Here is a 21,622-nt window from a genome sequence, read left to right as displayed (position 1 = left end):
TAACTGATGAGGAAATAAATATGGCAATACAATCCGCAAATCTAGGAAAGGCGCCAGGGCCAGATGGACTTACGGCTAAATTTTATAAGATAATGGCCAATGAACTGGCACCATTCCTAAAAGAGGTGATGAACGGAGTTTTTAGGGATCAAAGAATTCCAGACACTTGGAGCGAAGCGAATATATCATTGATCCCAAAAGAGGGCCAAGATCTGACTAGCGTGAAAAATTATAGGCCTATATCACTACTCAATAATGACTATAAAATTTTTGCGAAGATATTGGCGGAGAGATTGAAGGGGTGGCTCTCGGAAGTCATAGAGGAGGAACAAGCAGGCTTTTTGCCGGACAGACAAATAAGAGACAACTTAAGGACAGTGATCAATGCTATTGAATACTACGACAAGCGTTGTGACAAAGAGGTTGGTTTCTTCTTTGTAGACGCTGAAAAAGCGTTTGACAATTTAAACTGGGACTTTATGTTTGCCACTATGGAAAAGCTACAACTGGGAGAAAGATTCGTCAGAGCAATCAAGGAAATCTATAGAGACCAGACTGCAGCAATTGTAGTGAATGATGAATTGACCAAAAAATTGACGATTAGTAAAGGAACAAGACAAGGTTGCCCGTTATCTCCATTGTTGTTCATTTTAGTATTGGAGATTCTGATGATACAAATTCGACAAGATGAGGAAATACGAGGAATAAAAATAAAGGACTATTCATATAAGGTCAGAGCATTTGCAGACGACATAATGTTAATTGTAGAAGACCCACTGGAGAACATGCCAAAAGTGATAGACAAGATTAAGGAGTTTGGAGATTTGGCAGGTTTCTTCATTAACAAAAAGAAGTCAAAGATATTATGCAAAAACATGACTAAGCAGAAACAACAATTGTTAATGGAAACAACGGATTGTGAAGTAACTAGTAAGGTGAAATACTTGGGAGTTGAGCTGACTGCAAAAAATATAGATTTGTTCAAGAATAATTATGAAAAATTATGGACTCAGATAGAGAGAGACTTGATCAAATGGAATAGATTGAACCTGTCATGGTTGGGCAGGATTGCAGCAGTTAAGATGAATGTGTTACCAAGAGTAATGTTTTTGTTACAGACAATACCAATCATCAGAGACTCTAAACAATTTGAAAAATGGCAGAGGAAAATATCAGATTTTGTTTGGGCAGGCAAGAAACCTCGAGTGAAAGTAAAAGTTTTACAAGATGCAAAGGAGAGAGGCGGAATGCAACTGCCCAATCTGAGACTTTACCATGATGCAATCTGCCTAGTTTGGCTAAAAGAGTGGATGACATTAAAGAATAAGAAACTATTAGCCCTAGAGGGATATAAAAAAATTTTTGGATGGCACGCATACCTATGGCATGACAAAGTAAAGGTCAACTCGATGTTCCTGCATCATTTTGTAAGGAGAAGTCTATTTACAATCTGGAAGAAGTATAGAACTTACCTACAAGAAGGAACCCCCTTGTGGGTGGTTCCATATGAGGTGATAGATCCGAGAGCTGTGGATAATGAACAACAATGTTTAACGTACAAAGAAATAACTAAGATTGAAGTATCTAAACTTAGAATAAAGACGCAAGAGGAACTATCACCTAACTATGATTGGTTTCAGTATAGACAGATTAGAGACTTATACAACTCAGACTTTGCAAAAGGGGGCATACGAACAGAGAACTCGGAACTAGAGCAGACCCTTCTTAAAGAAGACAAGAAAAGAATATCCAAGGTATACCAAGTATTGCTGAAATGGTATACTGAGGATGAGATAGTTAAAACACAGATGGTGAAATGGGCTATAAATTTCAATAAAGAAATAACAATGGAGGCATGGGAATACTTGTGGAAAACTACAATGAAGACAACGACATGTATCAATATTAAAGAGAACATTTTCAAAATGATCTATCGTTGGTACATGACACCAAAGAAGATTGCGCTAGGGAATTTGAATACTTCTAATAAATGCTGGAAATGTAAGAAACACGAGGGCTCCCTCTATCATATGTGGTGGTCGTGTGAGGTAGCTAGGCAGTTCTGGGGGGAAATAATAAGAGAAATGAGTGAAATTTTACAGTTTCAAATAAATAAGAACCCAGAACTCCTGCTGCTAAACTTGGGAATGGAGGGAATTCCAGCCCAACATAGGACGTTGATTTTTTATATGACTGCAGCAGCTAGACTTTTGTATGCGCAGAAATGGAAAGTACAAGAAGTACCAACTATTGAAGATTGGATCTACAAATTGCTGTATATGGCTGAAATGGACAAGATGACAAGAAAACTGAGAGATCTGGACTCAGGGCAGTTCAACACAGACTGGGAGAAGCTGAAACAATACCTGGAGAAGAAATGGGAGGTGGGAGGAAAACTGTGGCAGTTTGAGAACTACTGAAATATAATAAAAGTATAAAAGAGAGGGGTGACTTTACCGGGGGAGGAAGAGAAATGTGAATTTATAAGCAGTTAGATTAATTGATTGAGATATATATAGATATGTATAGGCCAACTGATAGAGAATAATTAATGATAAGGTTTAAACATGAGGATTGACTAACTAACAATATTTTCTTTCTTTGACAAGATTTATATGCACCAAACTGAATGTATAGAAGAGTTAAATTGATTGAGTATCTGAGGAGTTATATAGAATTACCATAAAAAGTTGAAATGAGTAATATATAGAGAACAAATCAAATTGTTTGATTTAAATGTGGGAAATTTTTATGGTTTATGATATATAGGTTTATATAGAATTATTCAAAACTGGAAAATGGGATAAATCGTTTATCTAAAGACGTATAGTTTGGGTGTATAATAATTAAAGGAGTTAATGATGTACTGCTTAATATAATGGAGAATGTATATCTGTTTTAGACAGAGGAATTTAATAGAAGTAAGGGAAAAGGGACAGAGGGTGGGAAAGCTGTTGGAAGTCAACAAAAGGGGGGGAAAGGGAGGGGGTTAGAAACGAAAAATTAGGGGAAAATTGATTGTAATGTAAAAATAAAAATGTTCTAACCCAATAAAAAATTTTTCAAAAAAAAAAAATAATGCGGCATCAGCTCAATGATATGATTTTTTTAAATCTTGCAGTTTGCCCAAATCAGATCACTGTCATGTATGCCTGCCTGCAGTACATGCCATGTGTATGGTATATGCAACCTATTGGTCCTCTGACACTGTGCTGAGTTCTGAGTACCATTCAGTGCCTGCTATTTGGAAGTTCAGTGTATTATCTCTGCTTTGAAGTTAAACACTTTTACTTCTGCAGCCAACAGCCTCGAGACCAGATGCAGCCAGTCTGAAATGTGTCTTCCCTGAGAACAAAGATGATTTCATTTCCAATTTGCTATTGTTGCTTATCGTAGTCTAAATTCTGATACTTTTTGTCTCTGGCGTTCGTGCCAGAATTCCAACGGGCTGCTAATGAGGGGGTGGGACCTTAACCTATAACTAACCATGCGTTCCCTCAATAAGTCACTTCTGCCAATTCCACTGTCTGAGCACCTTCAACCTGATAGCTCTCTAATAAAAGTTACTTCAACCAATTCACCTGTGTGATTGCTGTGGGAACGTGGGGATTTACTTGCTACGGACTGACAATCACCATCTCACTTTTACTTCAAGGATTGTTCTTCAATCCCAGAACATCTCAACTCCGTGGTTCCTCAGAAAACATTAGACAGGGCCCTGCCTTTTTGTTGCTTTCTATGCACTGATGGCATCATGGGCACTGATGGCAATTTATAAATACAATTTTAAAAAGTTAAATTGCTGTTCTATTTTGGTCCGTCCTTGAAAATTGACCAAATAGTATGGAAAAGATGTAGTTTGCTAGCCCTGATCTGCTGTCTATCATATAACACAAATTACATTATGCCTTATGTAATTAGGTTGTAATTTTCACCAATTTTACAGACTATTTTTTACTCATTAAAGAATATAACTGGACCATTAAAAGCAGTTAAGGACTGTAGGAATGTATCATTTGGTCACCTACCATTGTTTCTATTATTTTACTCTCTCTGCTGGAATATTATACTGTGAGTTTGCACATTAATAATAATAATTAATAATATTATGTTTTTATTATGTTTATTGCATTTTAATGCTGTAAGACAAGAGACCATGCTCCCTCTTTTAACTCACTAAGAAACATCAAAGCAGCTGCGTCACAGACATCAAAGACTCATTGGCATGTATTCAAAATGCAGTTCCTCCAACAGTATGGCACTTCCGCTCCCGGAAGAAGGGACAGCAGTTTCCGCTGAACCCCCCACCTTCACTAGTCATCTCCAGGTGGTCCCCTATAATGTTCCTGAAGTTCCACTGAACTCAGTTGTCTGGAGCAGAAAGGGCAAAAACAGGAAAGTCTTGCTCTGCTAACTCCACGGATGAATGCATAATATAACGCACATACTTGAAGACAATACCTTTGGTGAATCAGGCTCATCTTTTTAGATCACAGCTTCCTGAACATCAGCTGAGAACAAGATGAGACGCAAAAGAGAATCACAGGCAAAACAGCACTTCTAAAATAAGCAGCCTCACACAGTTAAGCCTCTGATTAGCACAGGCAATAACTATGTTGGCAAAGGAGGGATCAAAGCAATACACAGGAAGCAAGACTGAGGGAGGAAGGACAGAGAATAAGGAATACAGAGGAGGGAGGTTAAAAGAGTCAACTGTGCTTTCTGGTTAATGCAAATGGTCTCCTTGAAATGAATGTCATATGAAGCATTATCAGATGATGAATTGTCACCCAGAAAAAACAAAGATTGAATTTAAAAACCATTTAAAAAAAACCATTAGAAGTAAAACATCCCTCTTTTTAAAAGAAAAAAACCCACTAACCTGCAAACCACAACTCAATATGTCAATTTAGCAAGATCTGTATATGGGCTACAGGTTTTGAAAAGTTTCCATTTGAAGACTTGCTTTCTAATCTGTGTTTGGGGTTTAGGATTCCTTAAGGGGGTAGGAATGTTCTCCCACACTCCTTCCCCCTTCTACACTCCACCCATTTTTAGATGATCTTGACTCCAGAAGCTACCACTGCCAGAAAGAACTAGGAGTAAAGCTGGTCTTGTAGCTGAGGGCGGGGGGGGGGGGGCAGCCATCCTAGACTTGATCTTAGCCAAAAGGCCAAGAAGCAATGCTGGGGGGAGCCTTCCTTAAGAACTCTGACCAGGCAAACTTAATCTGGCTGGGATGCTAAGCAATTTCTAGGAATACAAAAAACTCATAGAAGAAAAGTTGTATTAATCTGACAGATGGCTGAGGGCATTTTGTGGACACTGTGCTGTGGTCTTTGCTGTCTATTGCTGACTAGTTCATAGCATACATCACTGAGAATAAATAAAATCATTTTGGTTGTTGTGGATTTTCTGGGTTGTATCACCATGGTCTTGGCATTGTAGTTCCTGATGTTTCGCCAGCAGCTGTGACTGGCATCTTCAGAGGTGTAGCACCGAAAGACAGAGATCTCTCAGTGTCAAACTGTGGAGAAGATGTTAGCAGGTAATAAATTACCTGCTAACATAAATTACCTGCTAATATCTTCTCCACAGTTTAACACTGAGAGATCTGTGTCTTTCGGTGCTACACCTCTGAAGATGCCAGCCACAGCTGCTGGCGAAACGTCAGGAACTACAATACCAAGACCACGGCAATACAGCCCGGAAAATCCACAACAACCATCGTTCTCCGGCCGTGAAAGCCTTCAACAAAAAATCACTTTGCCGTGCAAGATTCCATCAAGTAACACTTTATCATACCTGTTGCCATTTTCCCTTCAGTGTAGGGTCTCTGATTGACTGACAATGTCTTTGAATTTGCTGGATGACACCCTGGTAATAAACCATAGAAGAGTCGTAGTTCCCAAGAAGTGCATATTCCCTTCCTTTTTTAGCATTATCGCAAATCTCGGCCAAATTCATCTTCTTTAAGAAACCTACAGTATATCATAAGACAATAATTTTACATGCTGTAACACAACTCACAGAATAGTAGCTTGATAACTGAGATTTATGGACTCTTCATACTCCTGCCATTCTACAGTGATACTCTCACTGCCCAAGATGTATGAAACATGTTTCTAGTAGCTAACATTTTTTAATTCTTTTTGCTGCCATTCTTGGGTTCCCAGTCTACCCATAAAGATATGTTTTAAAAGAAATCCAGTTTGCCACTTGAACTACAGTGAACACTGCAAATTCAAAGTGCATAGCAAATTCAAAGAGCTATCAGTAGCTATTAGCCATAATAAGTAAAATAAACCTTCTTTTATAGAGGCTGTGTGCCTTTGAAATATTTAAATACAAAATTGTAATGTATTTACTCATCTTTTCCCCTGTGGGCTGGGCTATGTGTTCTTTGTTAAAATTAAAACTGCATCCCTGCAATCTAAATTCTATAGTAAGAAAAGCTGGATTCTGTATAAATTAAACGTACTTCACAAATCATTTATTTACTTTGCAAGTTAAACACTTTGCATAATTCATTCTTGTATTGCTAGACATGAAACCCACAGTGGAAGTTTTATCTCATTATCTCTCTGAGCACATTCAAATATCACATCAAACCACAGTTTATAAACTCTGATGTGATTAACTCCAGTTTAATGCAATATCTGGATGCAAGCTATTCAACAAACTGTTGAAGGGTATTGAAATTGGGATTCTAAACTATGATTCATACTTCACTTCTTAGGTGTACGTTTATAGATAGTTGTGACCTGTGGAGAAATCCCACTTTGTTCAGTAGCACTGTCCCCTTAGCACCCAGGACACAGAGAGGGAACCACAACTTAACAGAAAACCTGGCTGTTGCTGCTGCATTTAGCTATCCATAGTGTTTTCTAAGGATACTCCTACCATCCCTGCACAGTGTGCTTTGAAGACTTCAGCCTCTGGCATGTAAGAGGAAATCCTACAACAGGAGAGAAAGAAAGGAGAGAAAGGAGTGGAAAAGATCTATTTTGCTTAAGAATTCAGTGAAATAGCTAGTAAGAAAAAGAGAAGGGAAAGAAGACTAACAATCCTTAGCTAAGAGCAAGGGGAAAGATTAAGCTTGACTTGCCCTAGAGCTGCTTCTCCTTTGTCCCCTCTCCTGGTCCTCTCCTATTTATTGCAGACCACCTAAACAAGCAAGCTGTATATGTAACCCAGACTTTCCATCAGCCTGGTAATGCAAGGGATTCTGTAGGAACACCTAGAGATACTGTTAAGAGGTGGGACAGAAGGCAGACTGCAAATAAACAGATTTACAAACAGAGTTCTGCTAAGACCATCTGATAGCCTAACCAGGCTTTGTACAAGAAATTGTGATTTATACAAACTACCATGTACTGTAACACCTGAAGGCAGCCTCCAAATTCTGAAATTATTTATTTAGAAAAATGTTATGCTGCAACCTGCCCAAAACAGCCATTTCCTATACAGTTTCAAGCATATATCTATAGCCATAAGGGCTAAAACTTGTTTTTTTAAAAAAATGAAATGTGAGGTTTTTAGGAAGCAGAGAGCCATGCCATTAAGGGGCCGCACAGCGGTTTTTGAGACTGAGCATACACTTGACAAGCACTCTGATGAGTGCACCCCATGACATCAGAAGTATGGTTTTCTCATTCACACATTTTACTGTTTAGGTAAAATCAGTGTGTGAAAAAGCCTTGAGAATGGGAGAGCAACTTTTTACAACACCAGAGGACCTCACTGAAGCATCCACATATTGGAAGACACCAGTAGATTGATAAAGTACCACAGTTTACCTGGTCAGTAAAACGGTTTCAGGTCCCGGCTTATCCAGCAATTCAATGCATACAACTACAGGCCAACCACCTTGCTGTACTTGTTTCTATGCATTCCAAGCCTTATGAAAGGTACCTTGCAGAAATGACTTACAGCAACCAAATTACAAACTCTATAGTACTGCAAGCTTGGCCTGGCAATGCACTTTTGCTCAGCTATAAAGAACTGTTAATTACTTGGACCTGGCTTCCTTCCAGGATGATCATCCAAACAAATCAATGCACTTGAGATATAGTGAAGCCTCCCAGAACGCTTCAGAGAACACAGCAGGAGAAAGGGTGATGTCACAGAGATATTTTTGGTACACGGAAGACACAATTTGCCATTACCTCACATACAACATCCGAGTAATAACAATCATCACAGGAAATCTGTTCTTATAAGATAGGCATAGGCTGTTCAAAGCCTAAAGCATCCACAAATCAGAAGCACTGGCTTGCTAGGTAGGAAATGGTTCTTTTGGCTCCTTATCTTCTCTCTCAGTGGTCACTGGAGCTACTTTTGCTAATGCTATTCCCATTCTTGTTCTGCATGCATGTCATGCCTCTGGGACAATACAGTTCAGGAGGACCCAACGTCATGCTGTTGCAGCTATGTTGTAACTCCCCATATGGGTAACTGCAGTGACCAGGGGCAGCGGCTAGCACAGGCACGAGACTTGACAATGCATAGAGCAGTCTGCAAGGGTAAGGTGCAAACCAGAAATGGTCTGAAAAACCAACTGATGCAAATGCATTATCAGAATGATAGTGGAAGTAACATTTTGCATCACATCTGTGTGCCCTTTGATAACTCAGCTGGTACAGGACTATAGCAAATTTTAAAGGTGTCCTTAGGCTGCTTGTTCAACACTAACTCAAAGTTCGCCAGAAAGGGTAGGCAGACATTGCATTGCTCATTTGAACAGTGTATTCCTTGCATATGGAACAGACTAGATCCAGCCCCTCATGTCTCCACTTGAAGCACCTTAGATAGCAAGTTAGGATTGTTCCTTGCAGGAGACTCTACAAATGAGCTCCCAGACAAACTGGACATACTGAACTAAATGGACTCAGGTCTCGCTTGGTCTGACGGGCAGCTTCACATGATCATTTCCAGCCCATTTAGCAGTTAAATATTCAGTATAAATTGTCTTTAGCACCTCCTATCTCATTGTTTTGATCTTGCCAAGGACTTTGGGACTTGAACATCAGGTTCTAAAGCAGGGAACTACTGAATGACTGCAGACTGTATGACTTCACATTTCAGAGCCTTCTTCACATGCAAAAGTCAATAGCAGCGTGCAACAGCAGCCTCAATGATTGGCAGGCAGTATGAAGCCTCTGGATTAGTCATGCCCTGCAAAAATTCTGGAAACTCGGTCTTCTGATCTTTTCCTGGATGAGCAGTCTTTTGCTTGCCACAGTTCAAGTTCCAGCTCCTGACTCACAACACAGATCTCAGGAAACCCAAATCAAGAAGTGCACTCTCTAGGTCTAGACTTTGATCTAGCCAGCCAGTACTGCTCTTAACTTACCAAGTATAACTAGAAAAATAGCTAGAAACCATTGTTCTAGGAGACAGGATGATGTCAGCATGGCCCCATCTTCTACACCCCACAGAACCCATTCCCAGAGCTTCACAGATTGTGGATGTGACTACAACTGCAAACAGAACCTCCTACTCTTGTCAAGAAGCTTCACCAATGTGATAGGGCAATAAAGCATCCTTAAACTTCCCTACAACATTCCACAGTTCTCATACATAAACATTACCCACAAAATGTATTCTGCTTGAAGAATATGGAAGATCTCTGGGTTATAGAATTTTGGCTATGGACTCACAATTTGCTAATATCTCTGGGGGGAAATCTTATTCTTTTAACTATTTCCACATTATTTGCAATATTATATCAACATCTGAAGCTTTCTTGAAACAATCTATGATAGCTCTTCAGATAGGTTTATTCGTAGATCATTACATAAAAAGAAGGTTTACAAATATGCACATCAAAGAGCTGCTGTTCCAACCTATGGTTTAAAAAATCTTGCACTCAATGAGCTAAGGAGGTCACAAAAGATATTCATTCCTCGTTTTTCACAGTATAAACTGAGCTGATCCTGGAGGTGAGAAAGGAAGTTTTTTTTCCATTGGGATAGAAACACTGTTGATCTAATACAATCTGAAAGGGCTTTCCTTCTCAAAACCAGCTTGTTTCTTACAAATATATTATTTTAACATTTTGTTTTCATTACTTTTATTTCGTAAGTAGTCTCGGGCAGGTTCCTGGAGAGGTAGCATAAAAATTTTCTAAATAAAATAAATAAATACTGGGTCAGATTCCTATATTTGAAGGAAAAGGAACAGAACTTTTGTTCAGATGTATAGTCTATACCGTTCGCAGTCCCAGCAAACAATATGCTCCAGGTTTGCCTGTTTTTCAGCCGTCCATTACCTCTATCACATACTAACAGGGATATTGGGCAGCATGACTTCCATGAGATATTTTTAGCTTTTTATCCATATCCACCTTCTTTTATTTTTGAAAAGATATGTTTTTTGAAATTATAGTCCCCCTGGCTATCTGAAAGCATTGGTACATTCATATCTTGATCTTGTATACAAGATCAATGAATTGGAATTCATTTATTGCTCTACATCCTGGTTGCTTCTGATGTGGTCTTCTGATATCAACTTCAGCTTATGCACCAGCTGTCGTGAAGCACCAAGGCTCTTGGGGACATCCATACATATGGCACTCATTAAGGGATAAGATTCCAGGTGGGTAGCCATCTTAATCTAATGCAGCAAAACCAAAACAAGAGTCTTGTGGCATCTTAAAGCCCAACACATTTTTTCCAATACAGGCTGAAGCCCAATTCCTCTAATACCTTATTATTTTAATATATAGTCAGCCTTTCTTACTTATTCTCAAAATAAGAAAAATAAAGAACTCTAGTAGTAAATGGGAAAGAACTCTATAACAAAGCTATGCAGTGTGGCTAGGATTACAAAATTGAAAACAATAAAAGCAAAAAAGGCCTGTCTAAGGTTTGACTTCAGGTAGTGTTACATCTCAATCTAGTGTACAAAAGCTTACGTTGGAATAAAAATTGGCTAAGTCTTTAAAGGTGCCGCAAGACTCCTGATTAAGGGGCATGGCAGTCAAGGAAGGAAGGAAAAGCAAAGCAATGACAAAGAAAAGACTAAAAATTGACAGAAATATGGCAAAGTATTGGGAGGAGGCTTAAGACAACTAACATATTTCATGGATCTCCCATTCTGAAAATCCTTGTTGAAACAAAATGTTTTTGTTTCTTGTATCGTAGGGTATCCTCTTGTCACAGATCACCTATGAAGTACTATCTGACAGCACATATTAATCCATTCTCACAACCACTGCAACTTCCTAAGACTGCAAAGTGATAACTGTACATATTAGAGCCAATTCTACCACTTTTTGTTTTATTCTGCACAGGCACACAGGACTACACACATAAGAATGCAAACCTAAGCAGCACCTTAGTGAGCATCATATACGTGAACGTAAAGTGTTTACCAAATTTAAGATACATAGGCACCCACATCCAAATGCTGCCATGTCATCATGGTCCTCCATGGAAATTGAGACATCCAGAAGCCAACATCATCTTCTTGGGTTGCATGTTGGTTTATTAACACCATTGTGTTTTTCATCACAGTGACTTAACAGCTGAACATGCCAAATGCTTCCGATGAGAAGTACTGTGCTTGATGTAATATATAAGCTATTTAGGATGTTTGACTAGTGGTAGATGTTTCGTGCATACATGATCTCTAGACACAGCAACCATGTTTTTTAAAAAATTACCCCTATTTACACAAAAAAGAGTACCAAGGAACTCTAAAGGGGTGCAGTCCTATTAAGGAGCAGGAGTGCAGCTTCCTCATTCCACCCATTTAATGCAACAACGCCTGAAATCGCAAGGACATCTGAAAAGGGTTGTCTTTGAGATACTATCAACTCCAAAATTCTGCAAATGGTATTACTTAATACAAAATAAACTTATTCAAACAATTGAATAGTAAAAATACCAAATTCTAAAGAATAACAGCATGAGAATTTTTATTTTTATAATATAAAATAATATGCTGGAGGAAGCTAGGAAAATATTCTTCATTGGAAAAGCAACAGATCCAAGGTTTTATTGTTCCTTATGCTGTAACATATCCCGCCCCAAACTCCATGGAACAAGCTTAACATCTTCTGAGTACTTCCTCCCTTTCCCCCCTCTTATTTTGATTCTACATAGCCATGACCATTCCCTGGGCTCTTTCTTATCTCTTACACCAATAAGATCATTATCCAACGTCTCTTTGTAGGTGAGGTAGATCCAACCTTACACAAACCCCTGTGATAAGGCCTCGGGGCAGCTAGGCAGAGAACCAGAGGAGGGATCTGGCTGTACCGTTATCTGGGCGCCTCCACCGTCAACCGCCGTGTCCCCCCCCCCATCCCATCCCTTTATCCTACAGTTACTCCCTCTTGCTCCCCACCCCCGGGACCAGCGACAAAGGGGTAAAACCAATGATACCACACAAGAGCTCTCTGGGATTTGTAGTTCATTCAGGCCCACGCCTCCTCTGCCCGCTAAAAGAAGCGATCGCCGGCCAAACTACAGTTCCCATCATGCTTCGCGAGACGGAGGAGCAAATCCTTTCTCCCTGGTCCCTTTCCTTACCTTAATAGGAACGTCTCTTAAGCGATGCAACTGCTCGCGATTCCTACGTGAACAGGTTTGCTTCACATCCTCACCCTCAAACAATCGAACAGAGAGCAATAGAGTGGAGAATGAGCAGGCGGGGCGGCGTCCCTCGGCTGCGTGCGCGCGCGAGAGGAAAGGGAGGGGAGGGGGCGAAACCCTCCGGCTCCCTCAGCCCGTTGGCGTGCGCGTGGGGCTGCGGCGGCGATTGGTTGCCATGGAGGCGAGGAGGGAGGGGGAAGGGTGCGTTGAGAGAGCCTGTGGCTCCTCCCCCTGCTGGTGGGAGACCCGAGTCCTATCAGGCGGTCCAAGAATCTCTAATGCCCTCGTTAAACATGACAAGATCCGTCCTTCCCGTCTCTCCTTTAGTAGAGTTCTAAACTGAGGTGGATCTGAGACAAGCTTTAGGGTCATGTCAAGCCACCATCACTACGCCAACCTCAGACTCTCCTTCAAATGAGAGTAAGAGACCTCAAGATGTAAACACAATACGCAGAACACTCGTTTTTACTTTAGGGCAGCCTACTGTCGTCTCTTCAGAACTCATAACCCACCATCATTACAGCACACAATAAACAAGAGTCTTGTGGCACTTTTAAAAAAACTAACCAGATTCTTTTGTGAACTTTTGTCAGGTACAGTAAAGTTCTGCTTCTAGCCTTATGTATATCATTTTGGGCTGCTGCGTGTTGTTTTAGGCTGTTTTTCTGCTCTTGGCTTGTGTTTTTATGGCTTGTTTGATTATTGAAAATAATTTCATTTTATTTTTATAGTTTTACTTATTTTATACTTTGAACTTCCTCGAGCATGTTTTTTCAAGCCTATGAATTTTCTTAATAAATAAATGTAATTCTGTTATACATAAAAGTTTGTATTAATAAATATAATGGTATTAAAATTAAAAAAATGGCACTAACTCCCCACCCATCCCTGATTAACAGACAGAATCAGCCAGTTGAGACTTGGTGTGCGGGATACCCCAAGAATCCATTTTATCCCCAATGGTTTTTAACATATGTTAAACTTTTGCCTGTGATCATCAGAAGCTTTTGACTGGGTTGTCACCAATACAGATGACACTCAGCTTAATACATTTCATTATCTAAACCTCCAGAAACAGACATGGGTTAGGTACCCTGAGGCTGCAGACAAGTGATTTTACCACAGGATGTCAGAGGAATCCTACAGTATTGCCCTGATGTGATGATGTTACTTCCAGTGTTGCTCCAGAAGTGACATCACACCATCACTCTGACAGCAATTTTTTCTGCATTTTTCCATCACCGAGACAGTGGGGGATCGGGGTCTGTTGGTGGGATGTTTAGTCCTACTTTGAACTGGGTGTGTCATCACATCCTGCTGAACATCCTATCTTTCCCAAACATCACACTCCCCAGGCACTGCCCAAAATCTCCAGGAATTTCTTGAACATGGCAGCATGTAAGACTTCTATTCCAGAGGGCAATTGCTGGAGGATAAACTGTTTTGACAGATTTGGCTGCATTTTGGTCCATTTTTAATTTTGTGTTTTTACCTGTGTGCTGTTTTTATCTTGTTACTAAACACTTATGATGTTTTTGTGCCCATGCAGTTCTTGCTGCTTTGTAATCCACTTTCAGTCTGAGAAGCTGAAAGAGGATATAAATAAACAAAATACTTTAAATGCCATTGCCTGATATGAAGGACAGAATAAGTTTAAAAATCTACATAAAAAAACAGGGGCAATCCAACTAAAATTAGTCATGCTTAAATGCCACTGAGGGGGAAAGGAACAGGCTCATCATTTTCAAACTAATTTTAATTTTAAACCATACTAATTTTGATGGGTCCTGATGGGCCACATTTCAGTACACATCTTGGTCTGATCTAGCATGACTAGACTGATGAAACATTCACACTGTTCCTTTAAAAACAAAATGAATTTAGCACTTCTTTCATCATTTATGGTATTGCTTGCTTGCAAATATTTATGTCTACGCAGTCTTGTACTGTGAGGGGAATTGTCCTCCATACAAGATGTTTTTAGGTTACTTGCTAGAGAACTAATTTTACACAGCTCCGATTTCAATAATAAAAAGGCTTATCGGAAGCCTGAGAAGAGTTTATTGTCCACTGTGATGGTCTAAAGACAAATACTACCCGTGGGACTCTACAAAGGCAGCAATTAGGCAGCATTTTATTGGACTCTGGAATGCTTGGAAGATGCAGTTAAACTAATCTTGAGTTTAGAAGCAAAACTGGCTTCTGAGAGAGAATACAAGAAATCAGACAACCTAAAAATATTTAAAGAGCTTAAGGCTCTCTGGAGAGAAGTTCAAGTTATTGAGTTGGACAGGACTGAACATTCACAAAGCATGAAAACATGGATTTCAATGAACAACAACAAAGTGCACTTTAATTTTGGTGTGCTATCTTTAAAAATGAGCAACAAAAACCTCAAAATCAATTTGTAACAATAAATTTATGGTTGAAGATTCAATTAAGGACTTGGGCCCTAAAATGTTTATTTCCCAGCTCAATATAGAATGACTACAAGCTGGGGACCTGCAAGAACTTGCAAGGGTCATCTCATTCACATCCCCCTCCCCACTATTCCATCTTTTCCTTCTTTGAAAGCCCCATAGCCTCTCCCCTTTTCCTGCTTCTTTCTCTACTTTCCATCCACCATCCAACCAACTTTTCTCTGCACTCCCCTTCCTTCAACATTCCCTCCTTCCCTCTCACAGGTAGCCTCTATTGGGAAAACTATGGCCCACTTGTGTGCTTTTGGCAACCAGGCTGGGCCCACTTGCACTTGTGCAGTGGGGAAACCTCAAGGACTTACAGGAAGCATCTCAGTTTGTCCTATATCCCCTCCTCACAGTATTTCCTTTTTCCTGCCTCCTGACTGCCCCCATATCTCAGCTTTCCTTCCCACCCACCAATCAACCTACCTTTCTTCTGTACCCATCTTCATCTATATTTATTATTTACCTCATTTATACCCCACATTTCTTCATAATGGGGACCCAAAACAGTTTGTATCATTCTCCTTTCCTCCATGTTATCCTCATAACAATCTTGTAACAAAGGTTAGGCTAAGAATGTGTGACTGGCCTAAGTTCTCCCAATGAATTTCTACAGCAGAGTTGAATTTCAAACCTGGATCTTTCAGAACTGACCTGAAACTCTAACCACTACATAGGGTTGCTAGCTCCAAGTTGGGAAATTCCTGGAGATCTGGGGGGTGAAATCTGGAGACACCTGGAGAAAGTGGGGTTTAGAGAGGGAAAGGACCTTGGCATGGCATAATTCCATAGAGTCCACTCCCCAAAGTAGCCATTTTCTCCAGGTGAACTGATCTCTGTGGCCTGGAGACCAGTTGTAATTCCAGGAGATCTCCAGCCACTACCTGGAGGCTGGCAATCCTACCGCTACACCACACAGATTTTCATGGGGTGGCAAGCAGCTGGGTGAGTCACTGAATTTGTGTGGTATTAAGCTGGTAGCTGCTACCATGGCTAGCTCCAATGAGTCCTCCTTCAAAGGCCAAAATAATCCTGGCAAGGGCCCTGCCTCCTCTTCCTACCTTTACTGACAGAAACCAAGGCTTCAGCCAGGAATACTATTGTGGTTGCCTAGCAACAATCACTCAAGCCATTCATTTCTTAAAGCTATGAGTTCCACTTCTATAATTTTGTGCTATTTTACTCCCCAGTTGTTGTTGTTTTTAAGATTTCAAATTTTTCTGTAAACCTGCAGCATTTTTTAAGTCTGTAGAAAGATCTGTCTTGTCTGCTTGTGGCTCCAGTCTCTGGATTTAAGTATCCACAGATGTTGCTATGTGGGAAAGTGGATATAATCAGGGCTTTTTTTCAGCGGGAACACAGTGGAACGGAGTTCCGGAACCTATTGAAAATGGTCACATGGCTGGTGGCTCCGCCCCCTGATCTCCAGACAGAGGGGAGTTTAGATTGCCCTCCGCGCCGCTCGGCAGTGCGGAGGGCAATCTGAACTCCCCTCTGTCAGGAGATCAGGGGGCAGGGCCACCAGCCATGTGACCATTTTCTCCAAGGGCAACCCACTGAGTTCCACCACCTCTTTTCCCAGAAAAAAAACCCTGGATATAATGATTATCATTATACAAGCCTGGTAATAGTTAAATAATAATGGAACACTATTCACTCTGGAGTCCTTACCTAGTGGTCTCACCTTCCAAGGAAAAGCTGTAATTTGTACCAATTTGCCTGTAGTGCTATTTTGCATGGGGATATTGCTTAAATCCAAATTAGATGGAAGCAGCAAAATCCACATATATTTATTCATATATTAACAATTCACATGTAGAGTGAAATGGACTACTTCTTACAGCAAATAGCATTCAGGTGAGAGGAGCTAAAACCTGGCACACACGCAGACCCAGCTTATGTTGTTACAGGTACGGCTGGCAGGTCCCTATACCCTCCCACCAGGAGGGAAGGGACATGGCACATACCTCATGCCAGCAGTGAGGTCTTTTTGTGCAGGTGTGCACTCCAGTGCCTGCAGGCATCCCAGGAACATGCACAGCGCGCACAATCCCAGCAGATGTGACAACAGCACTTCCGTAAGTGACACCATTGTGCTGGCTGCAAGACTGCACCCGCGCTTTGTTTGGGGCTGATTCTCAAAGAATCCCCCCTGCACAGAGCCCAAGAGAACTCCCGCGACCAGCATGACAACATCACTTCTGGAAGTGATGTCATCATACAAGCACCAGGAGTGTGTGCATGACAAAAAAGACACAGAGAAGGCCCAAGCTCCCGTCCCCCATGCCGGGAGAGTATAGGCACCTGGCAACCCTAGTTCTACAGTGTGTGTGTTTCTGTAGTGCCCTCAAGTCAGAGCTGACTTATGGAGACCCCTGGCAGGGTTTTCATGTATGCCTTTTCAAATGGCACTAAGCAACTTCAGATCTTGAGCCAAAATAGGCCCTGTGCAAAGCATAGGAGCACTCCCGCAGGCAGTACAATGACATCACTTCCAGAAGATACATGGCCGTGCCTGGCGGGGATCATGCGCGCCATGCATTTGTCCAGGTTGCCTACTAGTGGCAGATATCACCATGTGGCTTGCCACCTCCCGCTGATTGCCAGATCCTGGAAACCCTAATTTAGCCTGAAGCACTTATCATAGAACCCATATAAATACATAACAATAGCAGCACTAATTATTTTCTAAGGACTAGTAGAATTTTCAAAGGAACAGTAGAATAAATTAGATTTTACCAATTTTCTAAAACCCAATAAGGATGCTTCATGGCAAGTCTCTCATGGGAAGTTATTCCACATCTGCAGTAGTTCCGAGAAATCAGTAGTCAGCTACCAAACTGAACAAAATTGTCTATGATATAGTTCATGCACTCAGCAGTTGAAGGTATAAAATTGTTCCTAGACTGTACTACATCAGATTGCAAATGGTCAACATAACTTGGGCACCATGGGAAAAGATCCTAACATGCAGCAACCATGAGTAGTGGAGAATATGTTTGGAACGGCTGTGCTGTTGCCATTGCTCCCAACCAAGACTACAGAATTGTGGTGGTGGTGGTGGTGATGATGATGATGATGATGATGATGATGATGATACATAGGCAATTCCAGTGATCAGATAGCCAGCTGGAATAATAGATTGGACACAAAGCAATTTAGAAAAATTGGATCGAAAAACGCGAAAACTAATAACATGCATCACTCTTTACACCCAAAAAGTGATATTGACAGGCTATATCTACCACAAAAAAATGGTGGAAGAGGACTGTTACAAGTACATCATGTAGTGGAAGAAGAAAAGAGAGGCCTGAATGATTACATCAGTAAAAGTACAGAAAAATTACTTCAGGCTGTGAAAACAGAGAACATATTAAAAACAACCAAAGCAAAGGCTGAATACAAGAAGAAACGGTTTGAGAATAGATTAAATGGCCGGAAGAACAAACCCTTACATGGGCAACATCTAAAAAATATTGAAGGAAAAAGTGACAACAGCCTAACTTGGGCATGGTTGAAGATGGATACAATCAAGAAAGAAACTGAAGGTCTGATCTTCGCAGCACAAGAACAAGCATTGCAAACGGATGTTATAAAAGCCAAAATTCAGAAAATCAGTGAAAATCCAAAACGTCGACTTTGCCAGGAAAAAGATGAGACTGTGTCCCACCTTATCTCTGAATGCAGCAAAATTGCACAGACAGATTACAAAGCTAGACATGACAGGGTCGCAAAGCTGATTCATTGGTCATTGTGTAAAAAGTATAACTTGCCAGTATCAAACAATTCATGGGAACATCAGGTGGAAAAGGTGCTAGAAAATGAACAAGTCAAGATCTTGTGGGATTTCAGGATTCAAACTGATCAGCACCTTGAACATAATACTCCAGACAGAACAGCTGTGGAAAATCGAAAAGTCTGGATAATCGACATTGCAATTCCTGGGGATGCCAGAATTGAAGAAAAAGAACAAGAAAAAATGATTAAATATAAAGATCTGGCAATAGAAACCACTCGACTATGGAAGAAGAATGCAACAGTAGCCCCATTGTCATTGGGGCACTTGGAACCATCTCGAAAACTTTGCAATTCGTATCGAAAAACTGCAGCTTTCTGACATAACACCTACAGAACTGCAAAAGAAGGCTCTTCTTGGAATAGCGTACATATTACGGCGATATCTGGTTGATACTTAGATCTCCGGTGGAAACCTGTATTAGCTTAGCAAGGCCAATCAATAATAACATGTGACCTCTGCTTATTGTTGATTGTGTTTTGGATCATTCAAATAACAACAACAACAACAACAAATGTGCTTATTATACCACTCTTCTAGACAGAACAGTGCCTCACCCAGAATGGTGAATAAGTTAGTGTTGTTATCTCCACAATACAGCTGGGAAGCTGGGGCTGACAAGAATGGTTTCCCCAAGGCCACCTGCTGAGCTCTTGGCAGTAGTGGGATTTGAACCAGTACAGTTCTGAATTGTATCTGAACCACTTAACCACTGCGCTACAGCAGCTCCCTCTCCCTCACTGTGACAAAGAACACTAATGGAAGACTTTTGTCTTTGATCATTCCTGAACATCCATAAAACATTTCTTTTAGTATTCCAAGTCAGCATATTGTTGACAAATGCAAGAACGATAGAAAGAAAGAAAGAAAAAGGAATGGAGTTAAGCCATCTTAGTATATTCTACTGAAACTAAGTCTAACTTGAACTCATGCCACTTTCCCCCTATATCCCACCACCTAGGGTTGCCAGACTCTGGGTGGGGGCTGTACTATAGATCTCCCAGAATTACAATTGACCTCCAAATCACAGAGATCAGTTCCCCTGGAGAAAATATCAGCTTTGGAGGATGGACTATATGGCATTTATATTCCACTGAGGCACCTCCCCTCCCCAAACCCCACCCTCCCCAGGATCCACCCCCATATCTTCAGGGATTTTCCAACACAGAATCAGCAACCTTTATCCCTAAACCTAAACCTATTTACTTGGAAATAAGTTTGAAATGGGACCAACTTCCCATGAAAGGGTAGGTTTGAGTTTAAAAAGTCATACAGCTATATCCTTCTACAGAAAATCAAAAACCAAGAACAAAATCTGTGCAATGTAATACCTTTCATTAGGACCATCCAAATTGATAGAAAACACCAAGCAAGTTTTGGATTGTGCAGTCAAATGCCACCTAGTGACCTTAACAAGAAACACAGTTTGTAAATAATATTTATATTACATAAAGAAAGTGGTAGGCTCAAGTTTTACATCATATGCGTATTTGTAAGTTTTATTGCGGTCAAAGACCAGATTCAAGATTATTAGACAAACATTATCTAAAATATAGTGTACAAGTTAAAAGAAACTTCATTTAAAAATATACAAATATCAGGGTCTCTAGTAGAGAATGCATCGTAAGATTAAAGTAGAGTATTAAGAATATAAAATAGCATTCTAAACAGCCATTTAAAAGTTTGAATCTGGAAACCACCACTGATCTTTTATTACATCAGGAGCCAGTAGAACCGGACAACTCTGTGATAGAGGGAGGACAATAGCAACAAAAAATAATAATTAAATAACGTTTTCAGCCAGAAGCAATCTGCATTTCTTAACAGCTAGAGAGCAAAATTTAGCCACAGCATGAGTTGCTGAACTCTTGAGTATCTTCTAAAAGGAAATTACGCAGAATTTCTGGTCTGCAATCAAAATAGGATTGCAAAGGGTTGAATCTAGATAAGAGAGGTAATATAAGGCAAGCCTGTTCCTCTTGGTAAAATTCAGAGAATAAAAGAACATGGGTAACTGATTCCACTGTGTTGGTCATGCAGGGGCACAAAGTTTGTGCATAGGCACTTGAACAAATTTGCCCTGCAATACAGCCAAAGGTAGAGCCTCAAAGCGGGCGCTAGAGAATGCCCATCTGTACAGGGGTACAGGGGTAATGTTAAATAGATAAGAAGCAGCAGTAAAATTAGGGCTAGATTTTAGACATTTAAAGTTCTTGGGTAGCAGAGCTTCTTCATTTTGTAGTTTAATATCAAGCAGTCTCTGTATAACAGTTGTTCTTGCCTTTTGTAAGATTCCACAGAAGAGATCTTCTGGGACTAAGATAATCTGTTTAATCTTACTACGAATTTGTGTAGACCAGATAGGATAGGGGGCTGAGGCCAGGAGGTAAGTTATTAGGCCCTTCGGATTATAGTGAATTTTTAGCCAAAAGAGTATTGCATGTTCCCATACTTTTGTTTCGACTCAGGGTAGACCGGCCTCTTGCCTAAGTATTACATTAGAAGTGCATCTAGGGACACCAAATAAGGATCTAAAAAATTTAGATTGAACTGTATTGTCGAAGGCTTTCACGGCCGGAGAACGATGGTTGTTGTGGATTTTTCTAGGCTGTATAGCCGTGGTCTTGGCACTGTAGTTCCTGACGTTTCACCAGCAGCTGTGACTGGCATCTTCAGAGGTGTAGCACCAAAAGACAGAGATCAGTGTCTGCTCTTTCAGTGTCTGCCCTCACAGCTGCTGGTGAAACATCAGGAACTAC

At 40.4% G+C, this 21,622-nt stretch overlaps 1 protein-coding gene across 1 annotated transcript in view; it reads right to left on the bottom strand.

Moving 5' to 3' along the window:
* Positions 1–12,667, bottom strand: part of KATNAL1 (katanin catalytic subunit A1 like 1) — a 49,641-nt gene extending 36,974 nt beyond the window's left edge. Inside the window, exons 1-2 of the mRNA XM_054974269.1 lie at positions 12,540–12,667; positions 5,806–5,981 (exon numbers count right to left, since the gene is read on the bottom strand). Coding sequence (XP_054830244.1) covers positions 5,806–5,967 — 162 coding nt within the window. The 5' untranslated portion in view covers positions 5,968–5,981; positions 12,540–12,667. The remainder of the gene's footprint in view (positions 1–5,805; positions 5,982–12,539) is intronic.
* Between the last annotated feature and the right edge of the window lie 8,955 nt (positions 12,668–21,622).

Source organism: Eublepharis macularius, chromosome 3 (genome assembly GCF_028583425.1).
Source record: "Eublepharis macularius isolate TG4126 chromosome 3, MPM_Emac_v1.0, whole genome shotgun sequence".
NCBI classification, from domain to species: domain Eukaryota; kingdom Metazoa; phylum Chordata; class Lepidosauria; order Squamata; family Eublepharidae; genus Eublepharis; species Eublepharis macularius.
Note: the sequence above shows the minus strand (reverse complement) of the source record. Positions and strands in the feature narration are given on the sequence as shown.